The sequence below is a fragment of the Leuciscus leuciscus genome (assembly GCF_965113295.1).
Source record: "Leuciscus leuciscus genome assembly, chromosome: 20".
Lineage (NCBI taxonomy): Eukaryota > Metazoa > Chordata > Actinopteri > Cypriniformes > Leuciscidae > Leuciscus > Leuciscus leuciscus.
In genome coordinates this window covers 10,512,539-10,535,696 of record NC_138744.1, presented here as the reverse complement: position 1 = coordinate 10,535,696, position 23,158 = coordinate 10,512,539, and the positions used below count along the sequence as shown (strand labels likewise).

The following is a 23,158-nucleotide window of genomic DNA, read 5'->3' as shown; positions in this document are numbered from 1 at the left end:
CACTTCTGAACGCAAACAAACACTAAATAGGATCCCTAACTGCAATGCTGAGTGATTTACCATTACAGCCAAAAGCGTTTAGTAAAGCCACAGTCAGCTCCACATCATGCTGTCAAATTCCCCAAAATACATACAGGACACGCAGAGTCAATTCCTGGATTTACCCTCTGGTGCTCTTCGCATGGCAGTCAAAAAAAAACACACAAAAAAAAAATATATATATATATATATATTATTATTATTATTTCAATTAATGTACTATATTTTGTATTTTTTGGTACTAAATTATATTAATGCAGTAGTTATAATCCAATTATTCCATTTTTGAGCATTGACCTGAAAATGAAAATGACATTCCCAACTTAAACTGTCATAAATCTTGAATGCTTTGGAGCACAGACTTAAGTATGGTCTCTTTTTAAAGATGACACTTGTCCGATTATTAAGTGAAAAAAGTGAACCCAAAAAAAGTTAGACAAATGTTACGGTTATTGTTTTGAAAAATTGCACAAAAAATACTATTTTAAATTTTTATATGATTCCAAAATATGTTTTACTCTAAAATTGCAAGAAATTCATAGCCATAAATCTAAACAAGCTGTGTTCCAAATTTGAGCTTTTTTTCTAAAAAGATTTTGTTTGGGCACAGTACCAAAATTTCAAAGGAGTCTAGAGGAGACTTTTTTTTCAGGACCATTTAACCTTTTCGAATCATGTCCATTAATCTTTTTTGTTCGTGTGTGTGATCACATGGCAAGTGCCAAATTTACCAAGTTTCGTACCATTCCGATGAAGTAAAAAATTCAAACAAAATGTAAAAAAGTTTTGGTAAAAAATGACCAAAGAGCACCAGATGGTTAAATTGTCCAATTTGGCTATACCATATAGTTAACATATGTAAATTAAATATAAGTAAACAATGCAATCCATACTCTCAGTTGTTCACATTATTCCTAAAACATGCTATATTTGTAAAACTAAAACTAAATGTTTATTATTTTATAATAGAAATAAATGATTGCTGTACCCTATGACTTTGATAAACGAGGACCCCTAGAGTTTGAATGAGAGCCATCTTTCCTCATCTATACTTGTGGGAAATTTGTTTCACTGGCATGTCAAAGTCTGCCCTGTGTGTCATTATTCATGGACATTTCCTACTCGTGCACTTCTAGCCGAGCTAATGATGCCCCTGTCACTACATTTTGGGTTTAATAAGTACCCTGGTCTCTGCTATCCTCAGTGCACTATGTTTGAAATGAGATGAGTAACTCTGTGTGAAATTGTCCCTTTTAGCCCTGAATCTTCACTCAAGTTTCATTACTCAGTTTACCAGGGTGCCCCCTCATTAGAAACAAATTGAATTAAATGCTGTTAATGGATGTTCGGCTTCTGACAGTATTTCCTTTGGTAAAAAGGAAATGCCACTGAGAGGATGGCATGAAGCAGTGGATAACTATGCCAGCGCTATGCAGTGTTCATTTTCTCTAGAAGGCACAAGTTATTTCTCTCAGGCTTGAGCAGATAATTGGATACCCTGCAGGTAAGAGAGCCCCTCTTGTCATTTTGATGCTTAGATTTTTAGATAGCCAGTATTGCTGTAAGCATCAGGAGGTTAAAATGCAAATGAACACAATAACACATCAAGGTAAGAAAAAAAGAAAAAAAAGAAGCCAAATTGACATTTTTTAGTCAGGATCACCTCACGACAATTACTTGTATTCCCCATACATCTTTTTAGAGTTATGTTTATTATGTTAATGTATTACACAGCTCTGGAATACTTGATTCTGATTGGTCAGCGTCGTCCAGCTTTCTGATATTTCCTCATTTTCTTTTCTCCATCATCGACGACAAAGCTGTATTAGTCCGCTTAAATGAAACCGGCGCTACTTTCATGTCTCGTGTGCTAACACCGCTAACGTGTGCTATCTTTTTTCAAACAAACGCAGCTGTCATCATCTTAGGGGCCGTTTACACAACAACCTTTTCAACTAATAGAAAACTTAGTAGGCCTATGCGTTTTGGCCGTAAATGTACACGACAATGGCATTTTGGGGGCCTGAAAACACAAACTTTTGAAAAGGTTCAAACTGTGCAAGTTTTTGAAAACGATACCGTTATCGTCTCCATTTAAACAACAAAATACACAAATTTGTGAAAATGGTGAAGAATCATGCATATTATTTGTTCAGTCTGTGTAGTTTTTTTATTTTATTTTTTACAGTGACATCACCAACTGCCCTGGCAGAATACAGATAGTCGTTTTCGTGGATCTGTGTGAATGAGGATTGTTTTGACAAAGTTGCCGTCTGTATGCAAAAAACTCAAAGAAAAAACGTTTCCATTTTTAGTAGCCTACATAATTCGTCTTAAACATACCCTTAGTTAACGATTGCTCCAGCCAGCATGTGATATGTTATGTCCTCCGGATTTGGGGGAAAAAAATTGGAGTATTTCAATAAACAAACTATATTTTAAAAAAAATAAAAAATCTGTCCACAAAATCTGTATATAGCACACATACAACTAATCAGCTTTAGAACTCTAGCCCCTTGCTGAGAATGAAGTGAGTCAGCTGTTCCCATGACAACTACATTTTACTGAGAGAATCCATTAGGACCTCTTGGATCATTTTTTTGCAGAGGTATCAAAGGACTGAGACTCATTCTATCAAACATCTAATGTGTTCCATTAGACTTCAGCCATCATGACTTTAGGAGGTGGATGATTGCTCTTAGTGCCCACTCATCTTTATAAAATATTGAAACCTATTTTTCCCTAGACGCATCTAAAATCGAAGATAAATACATTTGTGTTACTCAAAATCATTTAAGGGATTTTTTTTATTTTTTTTATAATTGTAATAAATTGTCAGAGTTTGACTAGGCTTATTCTCGAGTCTGGCAGGAGAGAAGGCGACGCTGTGAAATTCAAAACAAACCAGAGTGCTTTTTAAAGATCCAAATAATTGAACTAAGTTGCTCTCGAAAGAACTTAAAAAAACACAATTTAGCCAGTTACCCTTGACACACATCTCACATTTCTGTTGAATGAGTTGCCATGGGCGTCTTTTCAACTGTCATTGCATTAACTGTATTACAGCAGCATCAACAAAGGCAAAATTTTGTGACCTGTAGAAGATGGTTGCGAAGATGATTCACGATTGCATTGCAAACAAGTGCAAAAGATGCAAACAAAGAAAAGCACTATAGTGATGATTCTAGGATGTTGGTCATGAGTTGACTCCCCCCTCCCCCAAATTCTCCCTGAATAGAGAAATATGTCAGTGCCAAGAATGCTTTCTGAAATGTATATTGCTAGAACCGAGATATTACAATCGAACAATATACAGTTGCTGTTACACTCAAAGACAGTGAACCATTCAGTTGTTTTTTTTTTATAACAATTTTAGGAATGGTTTGGAAATCGCAGTTGAAGTGCTAAAGTATTTAGGTTGTTTGCATTGTATGCACTACAGGTGCTTCCTTCATATATAGAACCTTTTAAGAGGTTCCTATCATGGCATCATCATAACACTTTATTTTGATGGTTCACTTTAGGCATTCTACTGACTATAAGTAACTTTGCAACTACATATCAACTTATTCTACTACATTATTCCCCTAACCAACAGTCTACCAATACTCTGAGAGTTAGTTGAACTGAAGCTGCAAATGAATGGGAGTTAGTTGACATATAATTGCAAAGTTACTTAGTGGCATGCCTAAATTGGACTATTGAAATAAAATGATAATTGATTTAATGGATTTTGTTTTAATACATTTTTTAATAAAATAAAATATATATTTTGTAATTAAATGTGTTTGAATTAAACAGCTTGTAAACATACTTTATTACTAGAATGAACCCTTTAAACATGAAAGCATTATGCAATTGTTGAAGACATTTCTCCTTATTTTTAGAACCATTTAGGCATAAAGTTTTATTTATTTTTTCAAACTGAGTCAAGAATCTTAGGGTTCTATATATAACCCCGCTTCACTTTTTTTGGCTATGATGTTCATGTAATTTCTTTAGGAAATATGTATTATTAGTTTATCAAAACAGTGATGGCACATATAGTAGATGGCCAATATGCATTCATCAGAAATGCAATAGCTCACAACGGATGTTACAATGAAATGCAAGCACAGTTAGAACTATTCTCATGGCAGTGTGTGGTTGGAAGACAAAGATATTATATATTCCATAAGTATTGTGTATATATATATATTACCGATCTAAATCCTTTGAAAGACAAGGCAGAGTGAGTGTATTTCTACAGCAGAAGCTCATCATAGTCTGGATGGTCAGATCTGGATGATAATGAGAGGTGATAGACAGATTTCTCAGTCTCAAAGTGTTAATGGCTGTCAGAAGATCTGTTCCAATATGTGGGCAGAAGGCTCCGCTGGCTACTCTCATCAATCTAATCTACCAGTCACCCGTGATCTAATCCACCAGCCCCTCAAAAAAATAAAATAAAAAAAAGACCCATCAAACTTTTAACTCACTGTTAGACTTGCTTACAGTATAGTATATGTACTGTATTTTCCAAGGAAAATCCATTTGAAAGAAACAATAACAAAACAAAAACTTGTAATGGAGAGAGTGGAGAGAGAAAAATGGGAAGTACATGTTACGTATTATTTTGACATGCATTGCAGCCTTGTAAACTATAATTGTGAACAGAATGCTAACAACAGACTTTTAGCCAAGGATGTTGTTCTTGGAGGAAAAAACAATGAAGAAAGGAACAGTTAGACAGATGTTATTTTTTTGGTAAAAAAATAAATAAAAAAACGTATCAAGTTTTTTTCTTTCATTTTTGATTTAAATGAACATCCCCAATAAACAGCAGAAATGTTTCACTCTAGACTCCCACTGGCTTGATGACAAGAGGCAGAAACACTGATTAGATGCTAATGGCATTCGTGGCTGTTCTGTCCTTCACATTAATGATAATTAAGCAAACCAGCCATCTTATCATGCACTGATTCTTGGGCGAACTGAGGCTTCATAACAATCCAATACGTAATATTTCAGCATTACATGATCCGTTTAACCACACTTCAAAGAAAATATACCTACATTTAACAGCAGATATTACTATATGGGTCAATTAAATCCATTATATATATATGTATTACTCAGTGTTTGAAATCCTGTATCCACTCCAAATATAAATAGCTTTAATGAGGCCTGAATTTTAAAGAAAGAATAAATAATCAGATTATTATTATCAAGTGCTGATCCAAAGGCACTTGAAATGACGTGTAAGCATTCAAAGCAATAGCTGCAATTACAAATTTGTTCTCAGGTTGAGAACCTGCATTAAACATTTCCCTCAGATTTGCATACATGCATTATTTTAATATATGCATTGCATTATTATTATATAATTGTTTTGTTCTGTATGTATTATTTGATCTAGTCTAGTGGTTACTTATATTTATTCTAAGTTAAAGTAAGAGACAGTGTTATATTGGAAATAAAACTTTTACAGTTTGACTGTTTTTTTCACACCCATCTTGGTGACACACTGTGATCTTTCTTTCTTGGCAAGGCTTACATTTTTGTGGCTAGATATTAAAATCACATCATCAGTCAGAAGATCAAGAAACATTTCTCATTCTCTCGTCGACAATTTTAGATACATTTTTTTTTAAATATAATAAGGCTCAGGATTTTATTTTGCCAATATTCCGTCATATTTTTCTCTAAATGGCATATGGTCAGTTCAGTCACAACTAAATGACGGTTTGGCTAAAGATCAGATGGTTTAATGTGTGCATCTGGCTCTTGGACCTGTCAGGCTAAAGCAGACTTCAATCTGTTTGTGGCCAAGCTTAGCATCTGGTCTCGGCAAACCCGACATAAATCACACATGCATACAGGTAGAACTGGTAACTGTTAAATCATAAAAAAGGAGTAAAAAATGATGGCTGTGTACTGAGAACTTCCAGAAATATTTTGTCTGGGAAGAACTGGAGTTGTCTAGGCAAGTTAATGATCCAATCTCTCTCATCAAGTCATATTTATCGAGCCATCTGTAACAACAGATGCTCTCTCAGTTTAAATGTCTACTGGCCAGCTAAAATGGTGACCTATGAAGCAAAACAGACTGAGTGCAGATGTAAGCTTGTGGTTCCTCTGAAATTCACTGTCTAACATCCATTATACAGATTCATTCATTTATACTAATGTCATGCAAGTCAAATGTAATTTCACTCTCATTAGGACATGCTCATGGCACTAAGAAACTAGATAATTCACTCAAAAGAAATCTTCTAGCACATTTAGTCTTTTTAAATCATGGAAGATTTCTGTGCTGTGTGAAAGCGTTGCATAACATTTCATTATAAAAACAGCACTCTGTTATTTTGTTTATCTCTGTTTGTTTGATCTGTTCTTTTAACAGGCTCCAGAGAAATCATCCCGTTTCCTGAGTGATACAAAGCGTATACAAAAGGTAACTTTTAACATCGCTAATCATAAATTTTGGATAAAAAGCACAATGTTGTAACAGTAGAGAGCCAGAGCCATGCAGAGAGGATATTGTCAAGTGCTTGAAATTGATTCTCTGTTATATAATTTCATTTCCGCATAACCGCTGCGATTAGAAGCCACAGAATGGTGAAGAATCTTTTTTGATTTAACTGATCGTGTAATCATTTGAACAGGATTCCATTATCAAAATGTGTGCTAATTGCAAATTTACCCCGAGGGTCAAACTTAATAATTGTGCCTCCTAGCACATCTAAATGTAAGTCACTTATTATGAAGAATAAGACATGTATTATGCATTGATGTAGAATGAGTTGAATTAACATAAAAATACATGTACTGTAGAATTCTGGCAAGTTGAATGAACTTAATAATGTCTTAAGAGGTACCAAAACAACATGCTGTAACAGCTTGACTTAAATACAAAGCCTCCAGATGGTGCCCTGTTATTCATGAAACGAAGCCAAGAGCAGCGCTCGACAAAATCACAATCTTGACAAATGTGTCACCTCAAAGCAGCAAGGCCAAGAACTTATAAGCCACAAAATTTTATTTATCTCTTTAACTGAACAACATGCTTATAGAAGAAAAATATAGGTGCTTTATATAAAACAAAATGTAGTTTTAATAAATTGTAATTATTTTTATTTTGATTAAAAGTTATGAATTGAACACGTGTAAATATCACTAGAAATATTTAAATAATTTTAAATATAAAAAGCATTATGCATTCATTGAAGACATGTACCTGTTTGACATAAAGGGTTCCTTAAAATTGAGTCAAGAACCCTATGGGTAAGAACCCAAATTTAACCTTTTTTCTAAGAGAGTGGAATGGAAACATATAACAAATAATAGTAAATAGCATAGCTATAATGCATGTTTACAGTATGTCGGGTGTCACTTTTGTGTGTGTGGCGCAGATTTTCAGTGTGTTCCACTATGCACATGGTTTGTAGTTCGGGAGAAAGTACGAGCGCATGTACAGCAGCGCGCGCAGTTGGAAGTCGAGTGCGCGCTCCCGAGCAGAGGAGAAGAGAAAAGGAGAGCTGCGTAAAGTGACCAGTGGAGTTGATGTCCTTATATCTGCTGTTCTATATCTTTCTATACCTTTTAGATTAACGATATACGTTTAAGATCTTCCCGTTTTTGAGTCACATTAGAAGACGTTTGGCATTATACTAGGGAAGCGCATAATGGAGCCTCCAACAGTAACGATTAATGATGTTCTCGAACAGAATCCTTTAATTCTCCACAACTCGAGCTTTATGGAGGAACCAGCGGGACTTCTGTCCAACTGGAGCAAGGGCAGCGAGCCGAAGGCGGTGAGAGGCAGCAGTGAGGTCGCTATCGCTGTGTGCATCACCGCGCTGTACTCAGTCATATGCGTGGTGGGACTGTTTGGAAATATCCTGGTTATGTACGGTGTGGTCAGGTAAGAGAAGTAGTTTATTCAATGAATATCCTTTGTAGCCTAGGCCTACTTCAAAAGTCTCTGCAGCTGGGATAATCATTCATTATTTAATTTACCACTTGCCATTAATAGCTACTGAGAAATGACCATCTTAGCCCAAACTTTGCTGGTTTTCTGTACAATAAGTGCACAAAGTCTAAAGAGAAAGATAAATAGCGTCACCTATTTGAACCCAGGAAATATATAGCATGTAGCCTAAAGAGAATGTGTTGGACATGGGAGTTTGACTGCAATCTGATCAAGTGGGAGAAGATGAAAGACAAAGCTGAGGAGTAAGATTTTTGTGATGTGCTCATCTGAGGATGGAGAGTTCCCTTATATTGAGGTTTTGATCACAAAGCCAGGGTGGGTTTCTTATAGCCTATATATAAAAAAAAAATCTATTTCGCACAAAAGGCTTCATTAAGCTAAAAATGAATCACAATTCTTCTTGAAGTGTCTTATATAATAAGTGTATAGCTATTAAAATGTTCTGCAATAAAATGAAAACTACATTTCTTATCAGAGTTATGATGTCATGTTTGTAAATCCTGGTTTTATCACTGTAAAATAAAAAGATACTCCAGGCAACATTTCAGATCACCACCTGGCAACCCCAATGGCCAATGTAGAACCTCTAAGCACCCTTTCTAAAAGTTCAAGAAACTTTTTAAAAATTAAACCCATAAGTTCCTGTAAGAACCCTAAACACTGTAAAAAAAATTTAACACACCACTTCTATCGCTCACAGCCTTGTTTTCATGCTTGTCAAAAAAAATGTATATACTGCTACCCTGACTAGGGTCTTTTGAGGCACCTTTAAAATGCCTATAGGTTCTGCAAAATCTTCTTTATCTGAAGAACCCCAAATTCCTTAACCCCAAGTTTACAGTGTATAAAACCATTTCACACAGCTATAAAGAACTAATCAGAGTTCTTTTAAATAAACACATAAAGCATTCTATTTATAATACCTTTCAGGCATTCCAAGTATGAAATAAGTATTAGAACGCTGTAAGGAAATCAACAGAATAGGAACTCCAAAAAAAAAAAAAAAAAAAATTTTATAACCTTGGAAATTCAGCTAAAGGTGTTGTGTTTGTTAGATTGCATTGATACATTTAAACTAAACTATTAAAGTGAACATGCATTTTACAGCTCGATTTGGAAAAGAAAATGGAAGGGAACCAAAAAGATTTTGAATATAAATAGAGCCCTTGGCAAGCGAGTGGTTCAGATCTTTCTATCTATTCACAGCACTTATATTCAAGAGTGCAAAGCCATTGCCTAGGAGGGAAAGTCTGAATGGACTAATCATATTCAGAATCTCTGGATTGCCTACCTTTGAGAAGACATAAAAAAATATATAGCAGAAGAGAGTATTATAGTGTATCAGACACTATACAGCCTGGAAGGATGAAGCTGTACAATAGGAAGTCTGGTGTGAAAAGAACTCATTAATAATTCCCCCTAAAGTTTCAATTGCAGACGGAGAACTTGATATGAATGCATTTTAGATTGCATCTACATCAAAGTTTCCCCCTCATTTTAATCCATTATTTCTCACACTGCACAAAAAAGCCATTTTTAAATGGTATTTTTGTCTGGTTTCCCAGTAAAAATATCTAAGTGTCCTTAAAAGACAAGACAGCAGAAACAAATTTATTAAGGTTTTTGATTAAAACAACAACAGCAACAAAAAACGATTTGCTTCTCTAGCTATATACAGTGAGGAAAATAAGTATTTGAACACCCTGCTATTTTGCAAGTTCTCCCACTTAGAAATCATGGAGGGGTCTGAAATTGTCATCATAGGTGCATGTCCACTGTGAGAGACATAATCTAAAAAAAAAAAAATCCAGAAATCACAATGTATGATTTTTTAACTATTTATTTGTATGATACAGCTGCAAATAAGTATCTGAACACCTGAGAAAATCAATGTTAATATTTGGTACAGTAGCCTTTGTCTGCAATTACAGAGGTCAAACATTTCCTGTAGTTTTTCACCAGGTTTGCACACACTGCAGGAGGGATTTTGGCCCACTCCTCCACACAGATCTTCTTTAGATCAGTCAGGTTTCTGGGCTGTCGCTGAGAAACACGGAGTTTGAGCTCCCTCCAAAGATTCTCTATTGGGTTTAGGTCTGGAGACTGGCTAGGCCACGCCAGAACCTTGATATGCTTCTTACAGAGCCACTCCTTGGTTATCCTGGCTGTGTGCTTCGGGTCATTGTCATGTTGGAAGACCCAGCCTCGACCCATCTTCAATGCTCTAACTGAGGGAAGGAGGTTGTTCCCCAAAATCTCGCAATACATGGCCCCGGTCATCCTCTCCTTAATACAGTGCAGTCGCCCTGTCCCATGTGCAGAAAAACACCCCCAAAGCATGATGCTACCACCCCCATGCTTCACAGTAGGGATGGTGTTCTTGGGATGGTACTCATCATTCTTCTTCCTCCAAACACGGTTAGTGGAATTATGATCAAAAAGTTATATTTTGGTCTCATCTGACCACATGACTTTCTCCCATGACTCCTCTGGATCATCCAAATGGTCATTGGCAAACTTAAGACGGGCCTTGACATGTGCTGGTTTAAGCAGGGGAACCTTCCGTGCCATGCATGATTACCATGACGTCTTAGTGTATTACCAACAGTAACCTTGGAAACGGTGGTCCCAGCTCTTTTCAGGTCATTGACCAGCTCCTCCCATGTAGTTCTGGGCTGATTTCTCACCTTTCTTAGGATCATTGAGACCCCACGAGGTGAGATCTTGCATGGAGCCCCAGTCCGAGGGAGATTGACAGTCATGTTTAGCTTCTTCCATTTTCGAATGATTGCTCCAACAGTGGACCTTTTTTCACCAAGCTGCTTGGCAATTTCCCCGTAGCCCTTTCCAGCCTTGTGGAGGTGTACAATTTGTCTCTAGTGTCTTTGGACAGCTCTTTGGTCTTGGCCATGTTAGTAGTTGGATTCTTACTGATTGTATGGGGTGGACAGGTGTCTTTATGCAGCTAACGACCTCAAACAGGTGCATCTAATTTAGGATAATAAATGGAGTGGAGGTGGACATTTTAAAGGCAGACTAACAGGTCTTTGAGGGTCAGAATTCTAGCTGATAGACAGGTGGTCAAATACTTATTTGCAGCTGTATCATACAAATAAATAGTTAAAAAATCATATATTGTGATTTCTGGATTTTTTTTTTTAGATTATGTCTCTCACAGTGGACATGCACCTACGATGACAATTTCAGACCCCTCCATGATTTCCAAGTGGGAGAACTTGCAAAATAGCAGGGTGTTCAAATACTTATTTTCCTCACTGTATATATACACACACACACACACACACACACACACACACACACACACACACACACACACACACACACACACACACACACACACCTTTCAGAGGTCAATATCTAAACAACAAGGCCTGTTGCAGAAATGTGTTCCATGTGAGCATGAAAAACGTGATTGATGGCAATGCTACAAATTTAGCATAGCAAACCAGTACTTCCTTATGAATTAGCGACCAGTGTAAAACAGGAGATGCAAACATGAGTCATGGATATACAACAAAACATGTTATGTACTCAGTACAAAAGACTTAATGGAACTTATAATAATGGATTTATTCATCTCACTATACACGTGTAGCCATGTACAAAGAGAGGAATAAACTGTAGTGTCACTAATGGATGTGCTGTATTCTCTCTTCAGCGCTGTGAGACTTCAAATGTAAGTCCTCAAAAGAGATCACTGTGTGGGCTCCAGACAAATCTCAAAGAGAGGATAATCAATGGATTACAATTTTTGCCTTTGGCATTGATCTTTTCTTAAGTAACTATTTGCATCATTTTATAGGCAACCCTATCATTCATCAGCCCATTATTAATTTTAAAAATACTGAGAACATTATGAGCTGATTATTGTATGATATTGAGACACCTTAATTTAATGAAAGCATGTAGCCCCTGATGGTAGATGTTGTAACTACACCTTTTCACTATTTCTCCATATACATAGCTGTTTAGCCATTATAGCCTATAATAATAATAATAATATATATATATATATATAAGTGCCATCTGAAATTTTCTTCTAGAATGATAATTTTTATCAAGCTCGTATATTTAAGTTCAGTAATTTCACTTAAATGACAATTAATAGGTAATTTCATTGCCATTTAAGTGAAATTACTGAACTTAAATATACGAGCTTGATAAAAATGATCATTCTAGAAGAAAATTTCAGATGGCACTTAGAGGCTTTTGCATCTGAACTCTTCATATATTTATATATTATAATAAGTTATTTTAATGTTAACATTTTAATTATTGGAATAAACGTTGAATACAGTTTAGAAGGGTGTTAAATGATGATGAACCACAAATGGAAATATCTGCTCATGCTAATCATCTCATATTTATAATGAAAAGGGAAAAAGTGAGAAGAGCCTCAAATCATGTACAATCAGTGCATCCAATTTATCATTAGTCTGCATCTGAATTCTTGAATGTTCATATCGTCATTGCAAACCCAGGTGCAGCTGATCGACATTCAAAAACTATGATGTGCTTGTGTAGCTGATTCTCTCAGGCTGACTTTTTCTCTTTTTTCTTCAACAGGTACACAAAGATGAAGACAGCTACCAACATTTACATTTTTAATCTGGCTTTGGCCGATGCATTAGCCACCAGTACTCTGCCCTTCCAGAGTGCCAAATACCTCATGGGCACCTGGCCATTCGGTGAGCTGTTGTGCAAAGTGGTCATGGCTATTGACTACTACAACATGTTTACCAGTATTTTCACATTGACGATGATGAGTGTGGACCGTTACATTGCCGTGTGCCATCCAGTGAGAGCCCTGGACTTCCGCACGCCTGTCAAAGCAAAGATCATCAACATCTGCATATGGATTCTCTCCTCTGCTATCGGCATCCCAGTCATGGTTATGGCCGTTACAGTGACAGATAAAGGTGAGGACAAAGTTAGTGGGGGAAAATACAGAAGTATTTGATTTCATAGCACAATAAACGAGATGTTAATTTTGAGTAACTTATATTTTAGATCCAAAATTGCTAGTTACCGTACTTTGTCTATTTTTGCTCTGCTAACAAAATCGTTTTTAACAAAACCATGCTGAATTAGTTAACGCTCTCCGAGCAATACACAGTTTCGCTGTGGATGATTCATTATTTTTATACAAATCGGTTGAATGAATGATTCAACGCTTGCTCATAAAGATAGTTGCTTGTTTCGGGTTCTGAAGAAATCAGTGTTATTAAAAAATAGGTTGATTGAATTCAATGACTCACTTAACTGATGCACCGAAATTGCAAACTGTTAGGTTCTATATTTGGTTTGAAACATACTTTGCGGCCGTTAAAACAGTATTGCTATAGAATGAATATGAGTAGAAGTATGAACAAACTATTCTTCATGTTGTCAAAATCATGTGACCTGCCTGCGTCGCATTGCTTCACTGCCATTCACAGCTCCTCTGAGAGGCCTCATGGGATAGTAAAGCATCTATCAGATATGCACTTTATAATCTTTTTTGCCTATTCCTTATATAGTAGGGAAGTAGGCATATTCTGACACAGGGAGTCACTTGTCGTCCCCTGGCGTAATAATATAGCTTGCATATACTAAATAAAAAATGTATAGTTATGGAATTACAAAACAACGGATCAGTAAATTGCATCAAGAAATTACTTAAGAATTAACAAATCTTCTTATCTTTTTCTTTACAGAAATATTCTCAGGCAAAACGGTCTGCATGTTGAAATTCCCAGGATCAAATCCGCAGTATTGGGATACTGTGACCAAGATCTGTGTTTTCATTTTTGCCTTTGTGGTTCCCGTCTTGGTCATCACCATCTGTTACGGCCTGATGATCTTTCGCCTTAAGAGTGTGCGCTTGTTGTCCGGCTCCAAAGAGAAGGACAGGAACCTCCGGCGTATCACCCGCATGGTATTGGTGGTGGTTGCAGCCTTCATCATCTGCTGGACCCCTATCCATATCTTCATCATCGTCAGGACTGTGGTGGAGATCAACAACAAGAATCTGGTCGTTGTCACCTGCTGGCACCTGTGTATTGCTCTTGGCTACATGAACAGCAGCCTCAACCCGGTCTTGTACGCATTCCTGGATGAAAACTTCAAGAGGTGCTTCAGAGAATTATGCGTGCCCTTTTGTTCCCGCATGAAGCACAGCAGCTTTTCCAGAGCTCGTAGCGCCACGAGAGAGCCCATCTCAGTGTGCGGCAAGTCTGATTCAGTGAAGCAGCCCGCATGACTAGACCTGGACCAGATGCCTTCTGGTACGCAACCAAGGACACAGAAAGACCTGCAGTCTGAGGTCACCCAGATCTCCACCACTGAGTTTTAAACTCCTCTGAGGTTAAAAAAAGTTGGCAACAAGCTTATATACAGAAAGGCAAAATGCTGGTTCGTTTGTGGGAAAATAATCTGCTAAATGTTTTCCAAAGTGAGGAAATTAGATATTTGGACCATCAAGATTCTAATCATGCAGTGGAAAAAACATACAAAATGTGGCCTTGGAATGGTCAATAGGAAATCTGCAATTATTTGTGGTATATGAGCCATCAAAGTGGATTCCCGTAATTGGATTTTTAAATAAAAGTGAATGCGTTTCCCTGGGATTTTTGGGATCTTGTTATTGAAATACATTACTGGGGACAAACGATGTACTGAATACACAAATTCAGTTTCTCATACAACAAAAATAAGCTGTATGATGGATATTTCATTTAAAGAGACAAAAATGCTCACTTTTCACAGAACAATGAAAATGAACAATAGTCTTTTTCCACTCCATAATAAAAGGATTTCATTCATTTAGTCATTTAGCAGACGCTTTTATCCAAATCCATTCAATCTGAGGATAAAGATATATGGAGAAAGACAGGTGTCGGATACAGAGAATGGACCTAAAATTTTATCCTAAGGTTTGCAGGAAAGTTTTGCTTGGATGACAGAATACTTTCCTTAGGATCGCTGTTAAAATACACTGTTACATAAACTCTTGACACATTGTTCATTTCATGGTGCTTGATAATGTGTAATTTTGTGCTACTAGTGAAGGTGTTTGATGACCTTTGACTATGAAGTGTACAGTATTTAGACATATTCTGAGTTTATCACAGAGGGTCTCTTTGATAATTTCTTCTTAGTTATTTGTTATGAAGTATTTATTGCAACAATCCTTGCTATTAGTGCAGTTTTTTGAACTTTTTCAAATCCACATCTAACGATTGATTTTGTGATATTAGCGTCTTATTCTAAATGTAAGTTTTGCTGTAAAAGGAGTTTAGTTTCTTGAGCTGTTATAAACAAACTTTTTCCAGTCAGGAATGTGTTTATATATTAGCAGTGAGTATTACTTTTCTGTAGAACCTGTATGTACTTTGGCAAAACTGTTGCATATTTCCTCATGAATACATTGTTTTATGGATGCATGAAAATTAGACGTCACCAATTATCTGAACTGTCAGTGTGAAAGCTTAAGTAGCCTATTAACATTTCTCTGTAGATTGCATGGGTGTTGGGAAAAATAACCTTTATCTCAACAATTTTCACTTCCCACATGTTGAGTGTGCCTTAGTATCTAAAATATACATTCATCATCTCGTATATTGAATGATAAGCCTTTCACCCTTTACGCTGTTTTAAAGATTTACATTTTGTTTGGTAAAAATATAACACAAAAGACCCAAAAAAGCTGTTTTTCCACAGGTACTTGTAAAGGTTGGAGACTCAAGCACTTTTACATAATTACATTCAGCAGACATTAACCTATAGACCCCATTTTGCAATATATTGGATAAGTGCTTTGAATAAAGCAGCTGGAGCCTTCGAGTGTGAAAAAAGGCATTTGATGTGGAAAAGTGCTTAGCACCATGTCAGGGTCTGAGCAGACGTACGCACTTTCCCTCGTGGCAGAGAGTCTGAGAACTGTAGATATTGAACTGTAGAGAAACTGCAACACGCAATATGGCGGAATACGTCCTGCCTTCTAAGTAATAGAGCCAATCGCTGATTGGTAAAGTCATTACGTCACTGCAGCTGCTGTTAGAAGTTCCGGTTCCCATAGAAACTTGAGACACGTGCTTAGGACTGCACATGCGCATTGGCTGGTCTAGCCTGAAAAATAAGCTTTTTCTAATGCTATTTGAGCATAAGAAACAACATTTATGGGACAGTTCATGTCAGATTTTATTGCTGTTTGAAATATGTTATTTAGTTGTGAGTTCAGCAAGCAGTTTTTGAGATTTTTTAGGATTCCGCCATTCAAATAGATAGGACTTGGTCCTAGATGTCCGAAATAGCTGCCCGGAGGCGTTGCAAATACGGCCGGAGAGTGAACAGATTTTCCTTGACAGGGACTTTGGTGTAAACAACCACCCTATATGGATAAAAATCCAACCACTCCTTTTAATTAATCCACATAAATCATAAGCAGTGTCTCAGAACAAGCCGTTCGCAGATTCTGGGCAAAGTGATGTCACTTTGTACAGGCCCCGCCCAAGACTGCTGACGGACTCTGCCGTATTAGCATAGACCCGCCCTGAGCGAGTAGTACACTGTCAGTACCAACTGTTGGTGATCCAGCTTATAGTCTCCGGAGCCATACTGGTTACAGTAGTAACATACTTTATTACAGTTCATCTGAGTTGTTTTACATACATAAAGTTTACCAGTTTATTGAGCACCCCTCGAAAAGGCATAAGGTCTGTATATATTTGTTTACTGTTAGTTGTAACGAGTTGTTTTGTGTATTTCGCTGTGTATGTTGATGATAATGCAAGGGAGAGAGAGTTTATGGGTAAGACTTTAAAGGAACCGTATGTAAGAAATGTATTTCAATGAATCATAAAATGGCCCTGATATGTCACTAGACATTAAGAAATCATGTTCATTTCAAATACTTATATCACTGACAACAGTAGTCCAGCCAGGATATTGTCATTTAAAAGTGAAGTTGCAGCCCTCAACTGATGTTGATGTTGTGTTTTGGCCTGATGCCCCTCCCTCCACCTATCTACCAATCACAAAGTCAGTAGTGTTTCGGCATCCGGGTTGCCAGCTCTGCTCTAGTTACCACATCTGCAGCTACAAAAGTGTTGGATAAAAAAATGTCTAATGTTACGAAACCTAAAAGACCTTGTTATGAATCCGAAATACGTTGTGACAAAGTCCGAAAAAAAAACATACCGTGTAGGACTCGTCACTTGCCATTGGAAGTCCTTGTAGCAGCCTACGTTCCTGCTGGATCCTGCAGCCTAACTGGCAACCTCGAGTCAGGGGAGGGGGAGGGGATACACCGCTCTACAGTAATTTGAAAGTGATTGCAGTACCAATTTTGGCCACAATCTTACATAGGGTTCCTTTAATACACACTTCTAGTACTGTGTTTTATTCAGCTCTTACTGTGATTTTCTGCAGATGAAAACAGATGCTTCATCTTTTGTGTGATATACAATAAACTTCATAAAACTCATCAGTAAAGTTTTGGCCATCATTCGGACGGGGTCTGCTACAACAGGCTAAAACTAAACTACACCTGTTCTTTCTTCATGTAGCATATATTCTCTGGCTCAGGAGGCATTATTGTCCAACTCCGGTTCAAGGCTGAACACCACTACTGACAACTTTTGACATTTTCAATGTGAGAGATTGTCCTGTTTTGTTGTTACATGAGCTCTTGAAGCTCCGCCCTCTTCTTGAAAGGGGACCAGGAGCACCAGCTCATTTCCATTTAAAGGGACACATAAAAATAGTGCGATTTTAATTTTAAAGGGCAAAGTTCACCCAAAAATGAAAATTAGCCCATGATTTACTCACCCTCAAGACATCCTAGGTGTATATGACATGGCATATGATTCGTCTTTCAGACGAATACAATCTGAGTTCTATAAAAAAAAAAAATGGCTCCTGGCTCTTCCAAGCTTTATGGCAGTGAATGGACGTTTCTGTTTTTAAGTCCATCTATCCATGATAAAAGTGCTCCACACAGCCCCGGGGGGTTAATAAAGGCCTTCTGAAGTCAAGCGATGCGTTTGTCTAAGAAACATATCCATATTTCAAAATTTATAAAGTAAAATAACTATCTTCCAGCCAAACAAACATACGGATTCCACTTTCGCAATTTGTGATGTCAGAAGTAGTTGCGTCGCATAAGTTAAGCATAAGTTGCTCTTTAGACTAAGTGGAATCCGTATGTTCGTTTGGCCGGAAGCTAGTTATCTTACTTAAAGGGGTCATATAATGGTACATGCACTTTTACAAGTTGATTGCACTGAAATGTCTGTTGGCAGTGCCTGTACACAACCATCCTATCATGATAAAAATCCATCCAGTGGTTTTGTTTTAATCTCCTTATATGTTTGACCATCTCTGAAATCAAGCCATTCGATATTGTGACGTCATAAGATCGTACGCCCCTCCCGCTATTGTGATTGACAGCCGTGTTTCAACACAAGACCCGCCCTGAGCAAGCTGTGACAGCCGTCGTCATAGTAGTCCGCCATTGTTGATATGCTGGAGTAGAATGGCGTCTAAGCGATTGTGGTGTTCTGTTCTTAGATGTAATAAGGAACACAGCAGTCATTTGGATGTTGAAGAAGCAGTGGCTGAGTTTTGTTTTTGAAGCAATATGCCCAAAGGATTGACGCGGGGATTCCCTCACGGGGATTCCCCACGATCGTCTGTGCTTTCATGTTTGCGCGAATCATTTCACACCAGACAGCTTCACAAACGAGAAAAAAACGGATCGGTACCAACGTGTTCCTGCTGAACCTCCAGAAGATGTGAGTGTAATGTTTTATTAACCTTTATATTAGTATTTATATTAATCTTTGCGAAATTTGCAAACCTTGCTGCAGGCTTCACGATGAATGCGTCTAAGGTTTACACTCAGGGTACATTACGGCATGTTTTCTATGTACGACGTTCTCAATATAATTCATAATCCCACGTTTATAACGAATAACACGTGGTGAGCAAAGCTCATTATCATTTAAAGACACATGCACTGAAACGGCGTGCTGAAAACAGAGCTGTTTTTGACCAGGTAAAATTAGTGTTTTCTTACAATACTAATGAGAATTTTTAATTAAAGTATATTACAAACTTTTAATTTAGACCCTAAAGAATCATATTAGCTTGTACAAAAATGGCATTATATGACCCCTTTAATAAAGTTTTAAATATGGATATTTTTCTTACACAAACGCATCGCTTTGCTTCAGAAGGCCTTTATAACCCCCCGGGGCTGTTAGGAGCAGTTTTATGATGGATAGATGCACTTTTATGGACTTCAAAACAGAAACAACGATTCACTGCCAGGACTTTATTTTATTTTATTGTATTTGTCGAAAAGAAGAATGTCATATACACCTGGATGACTTGAGGGTGAGTAAATCATGGGCTAATTTTCATTTTTGGGTGAACTATCCCTTTAACATGCTATAAAAATGATCTGTTGGGTATTTTGAGCTGAAACTTCACATACAAACTCTGAGGACATCAGAGACTTATTTTACATCTTGTAAAAGGGGCAGAATAGATCTCCTTTACGCAATTATTGCCACTCGCCATTCTCAAGTAAAGGATTTGGACTTTGACTGGTGATAGTTTATATGTAAATGACATTAATTAGGCTTTGCTGAACAGTATGTTTTACCATTAGTGAAATAATAATAATAATAAATTATAATTTGTCAATGGAATTAAATAAATAGCCATATTTACGGAAATCAAGGAACTCAATCATCTCAAACTCTCTACGATTTCTGCACTTTTCACAAACAGGGTATAAAACAGGACCTGAAACTGAAAGATGTTGATCTGCAGAAAATGTTGTTTGTCAGCCACAGGAGGTCAAACTAAACATTTCATTGTATGTCTGTTCATTGTCAAGCCAACGCTATCTCACGACCAATTCGTACGAATTCGTACGAATGATAAAAAGTTGGCTAATTCGTACTAATTCGTACGACCTCACTCGTACGAATTTGTACGATTTGTCTAAACCCACGTGATGGGTAGGTTTAGGGGCGGGGTCAGGGGTAGGTCATTCGTATGAATTCATACGAATTGGCCAATTCGTAAAATATGTACGATTTTGCAAAAATCGTACTAATGAAGCATAATTGAAAATATGGGTCCTGTCTGTTCACTGTGGCTTTCAATATATACAGTACCTCTGCTCTGTCTAAATTCCAACACAGTAAGAACAGAATCAGTGCACCTGTTATTTTGGAAAACATTACACAAACACTTAAAGCAATGGTGTTTGCAGTACTGTATACCTTGTGCCACAGTAGGGATAATGGACTCTGGAGTCTCAACCAGCCAGCAGACACAGATGAGTAAATGGTCTGAATAGCGAACACCATCATTATGGTCAGCAAATGTCATTTATATGCTTCTCCGGTTCCTTGTGATTGTGGTTTGGAGTGTCTGTTACATAACGGCATAAACAGCGGATCAGAGAGCAACACTGTTTACACACTGAGCGGAGGGAAGCATCACGAGGCAGAGTAATGACAAGAGACACAGCATGCCATCTAAATTGATCAGGAGGATCACACTCTGCTCAATATTGCGCTCAACCCCTTCAGTGTCCTTATGAGATTCATTTTTGACAAGCTGTGGGCTAAATCAGAGAGGCGGTGTGGATTTTAAACAACTCACATTCTTGCATGTAATAGCCTATATGCAACTGATGCTTAACATGTCCTTTGAAAGTGCTAAATCAAAAACAATAAGGTAATATCAGCTTGTCACTCCCCAAAAAAGTCAGTTTAAGAGCCTCCTCAATTTCACTATATTTATCATATATATTTTTTGACTGTCAACTGTCACACACATGGTAAAACAAAATAAATACACATAAATATTACAAACATTGTATAATATCAGTCATGCTCTAGTCTAGGCTAAGCAAAGTGGGTCCCTATAATTTATCTGAGGAGAATCATACCCAGTAAGAACTTCCATTAAACGGTGCTCTGTTCAGTTTCCATGGTGACATGTGGTTGTTTACCCATCAAGATGAGATGCTATACAATAACAAATGGTCATGTTAAAGGCATGCTGAAATTATTAACATAAATTGTGCATCGTATGCCTGAAAGAAAACAACATCCAATCCAAACAATTATAGGGTTCCAGTTTTCAGTTGTGAAAACACAGATAACTTTCCTGGCTAATCAAAAACAAACCTCAAAAAGAGAATGTTGTGGGAACTAATCTTCTGGAAACCAAAAATTGTTAGCTGGGACAAAAGTCACTTAATTTCAAACCAAGCATCAACACCATGGTTGGTCAACACCATGCTTGAACAATCTTTCGCCCTGAAACATGAAATTCCAGATCTCATGAATTCCTGCTGAATATGACTAGATTTCACCTGCGAATTCACCGATCAATGATAAACCACACATGCCAATCAATTTATTTCATGAGTGAAAAAAATAATGTGGTTATGGAGATTGCGAATGCTGCATGGTCATGTTATATGTACACGATTTTAATTATATTTTTATTTTAAATATTAAGCACAGATCACTGATGTCATGTGTAAAATGTTTTAAAGTCATAAACATAAGTTTTTTCTTCCCTGTTGTGACGTATATCCGAGTTAAAAGGCTTCTCCAACAAGACATTTTATGGCGGGACTTGATTTTGTCCATGGAGAATTGATTGGATGGTTGACGTTAGCTATTGGTGTGATGCTATTGGACAGGTGTCCCGCCCTCACACCAGTAAACACGTCATCAGAGAAGAGATGTTGCAAGAGGGAGTAGATTAAAGATTAATCTACGCACTTTTTTGTTTAAAAAATGATGAGCACAGATTATTAGTTTGTAACAAATACTGCAATATTCCATAAAAATAAAGAATGCACAATTTTGATTTCATGGAGACTAATACTAATTACTAATAGACTTATAGAAAATACTAATTCTTTTAACAATTCACTGGCTACCTGCTGTGAAACTTTTTATTTGCATGATGGAAATGTTTGACTCATTTATACTTATGCGAATAAGCATGGCCCTTTCAAAAGCCTTTAATGTAGCTTTCTGGCATTAAAAACAACATTTAAAGCCAGTGGCCTGTCCACTTCTCAGTGCTGCAACCTCATGCTGTCTCATCACACCAGGCATCGAAAAACATTGATGACAGCATCAAATGATGGTGGTCAATTAAGTGCTTGCAGAAGAGGCTGTTAGCATTTCAAAGCTTTCCGAGAAAGTGGGCCTTGAAGGGCTTTTCAACTGAAATACCCCACAAGTCTCTCAGCATGACTCACTGTGGGCTGTAACGTAAAGAACACACCGAGAACACAATTCCACTTCCCCTTCATGGATGCTGAAGTGGTGCTTTGATCTGCAAATTTTATCAATAGCGACCAAACCCTTTCCAGCCTCAAGTGCTTTCAACAGTTTAGTACACACTTATACAAGCATCAACTCTGATATTCCATAACCTAACAGAGTATACATTTCTGCTGGTTACTTCGTAGGGTCACAGACAGTTTACCGTCAGGGATTTATTGTGTCGCACAACACAGTTATATTGTGTTCTATTGTTTTTTCCCCTCCGCGTCGCTCATGTCCGCTGTAGACATGAAGAATTTTGGTAAATGTTTAGATGTCTTTGTCTGTGGAACAGAAAAATAAGCATTTTCACAGTGAGCACCAGTGGCTGTCAAGATTATAAATTAAAACCACACAACAATATACGCTTCCATAATCCAAGCCTTCTACATTCAAATGATGTGTGCAAGGAATAGACTAAAAAAAATTAATTAAACCCAAGAAATATCCTTTTAATCTCGATAGCACACACTTAGAGCACATCTCTGCCACCCAATGGATGAGCCACACAAAGACACTGTATAAGCGTGTAAGGAGAGATATATAGATATGCCAATTTTATATTTATTTAATTTTTTACTTTAAAGTGGAGTTACACAAGGAAACATAAGCAGATGAATAAACTAATCAAATAAAGTTACTTATAAATGAGCATCCAATAAACCCACAGAAGATCATTTAAGGCATGAAACTAGACATTAAAAAGTGACTTCTTGCTCTATTAAATCTGCACTAAACAAGTAGTTTGCTTTAAATAAGTAATCATAGG

General features: G+C 37.1%; 1 protein-coding gene across 2 annotated transcripts; it reads left to right on the top strand.

Annotated features, from left to right (window-relative positions):
- Positions 1-233: 233 nt before the first annotated feature.
- On the top strand, positions 234-14,276 carry oprd1b (opioid receptor, delta 1b; the record flags this gene model as incomplete). Of its 2 annotated transcripts, XM_082149409.1 has the most annotated exons (5): positions 234-1,543; positions 6,425-6,475; positions 7,749-7,945; positions 12,602-12,954; positions 13,732-14,276. In XM_082149409.1, exons 3-5 carry the CDS (start codon positions 7,779-7,781, stop codon positions 14,274-14,276), a joined length of 1,065 nt encoding a protein of 354 aa, XP_082005535.1. In that variant the 5' UTR covers positions 234-1,543; positions 6,425-6,475; positions 7,749-7,778. The 2 variants fall into 2 exon arrangements, with proteins under 2 accessions (XP_082005535.1, XP_082005534.1); XM_082149408.1 differs by lacking the exons at positions 234-1,543; positions 6,425-6,475 and having other exon boundaries at positions 7,421-7,945.
- Between the last annotated feature and the right edge of the window lie 8,882 nt (positions 14,277-23,158).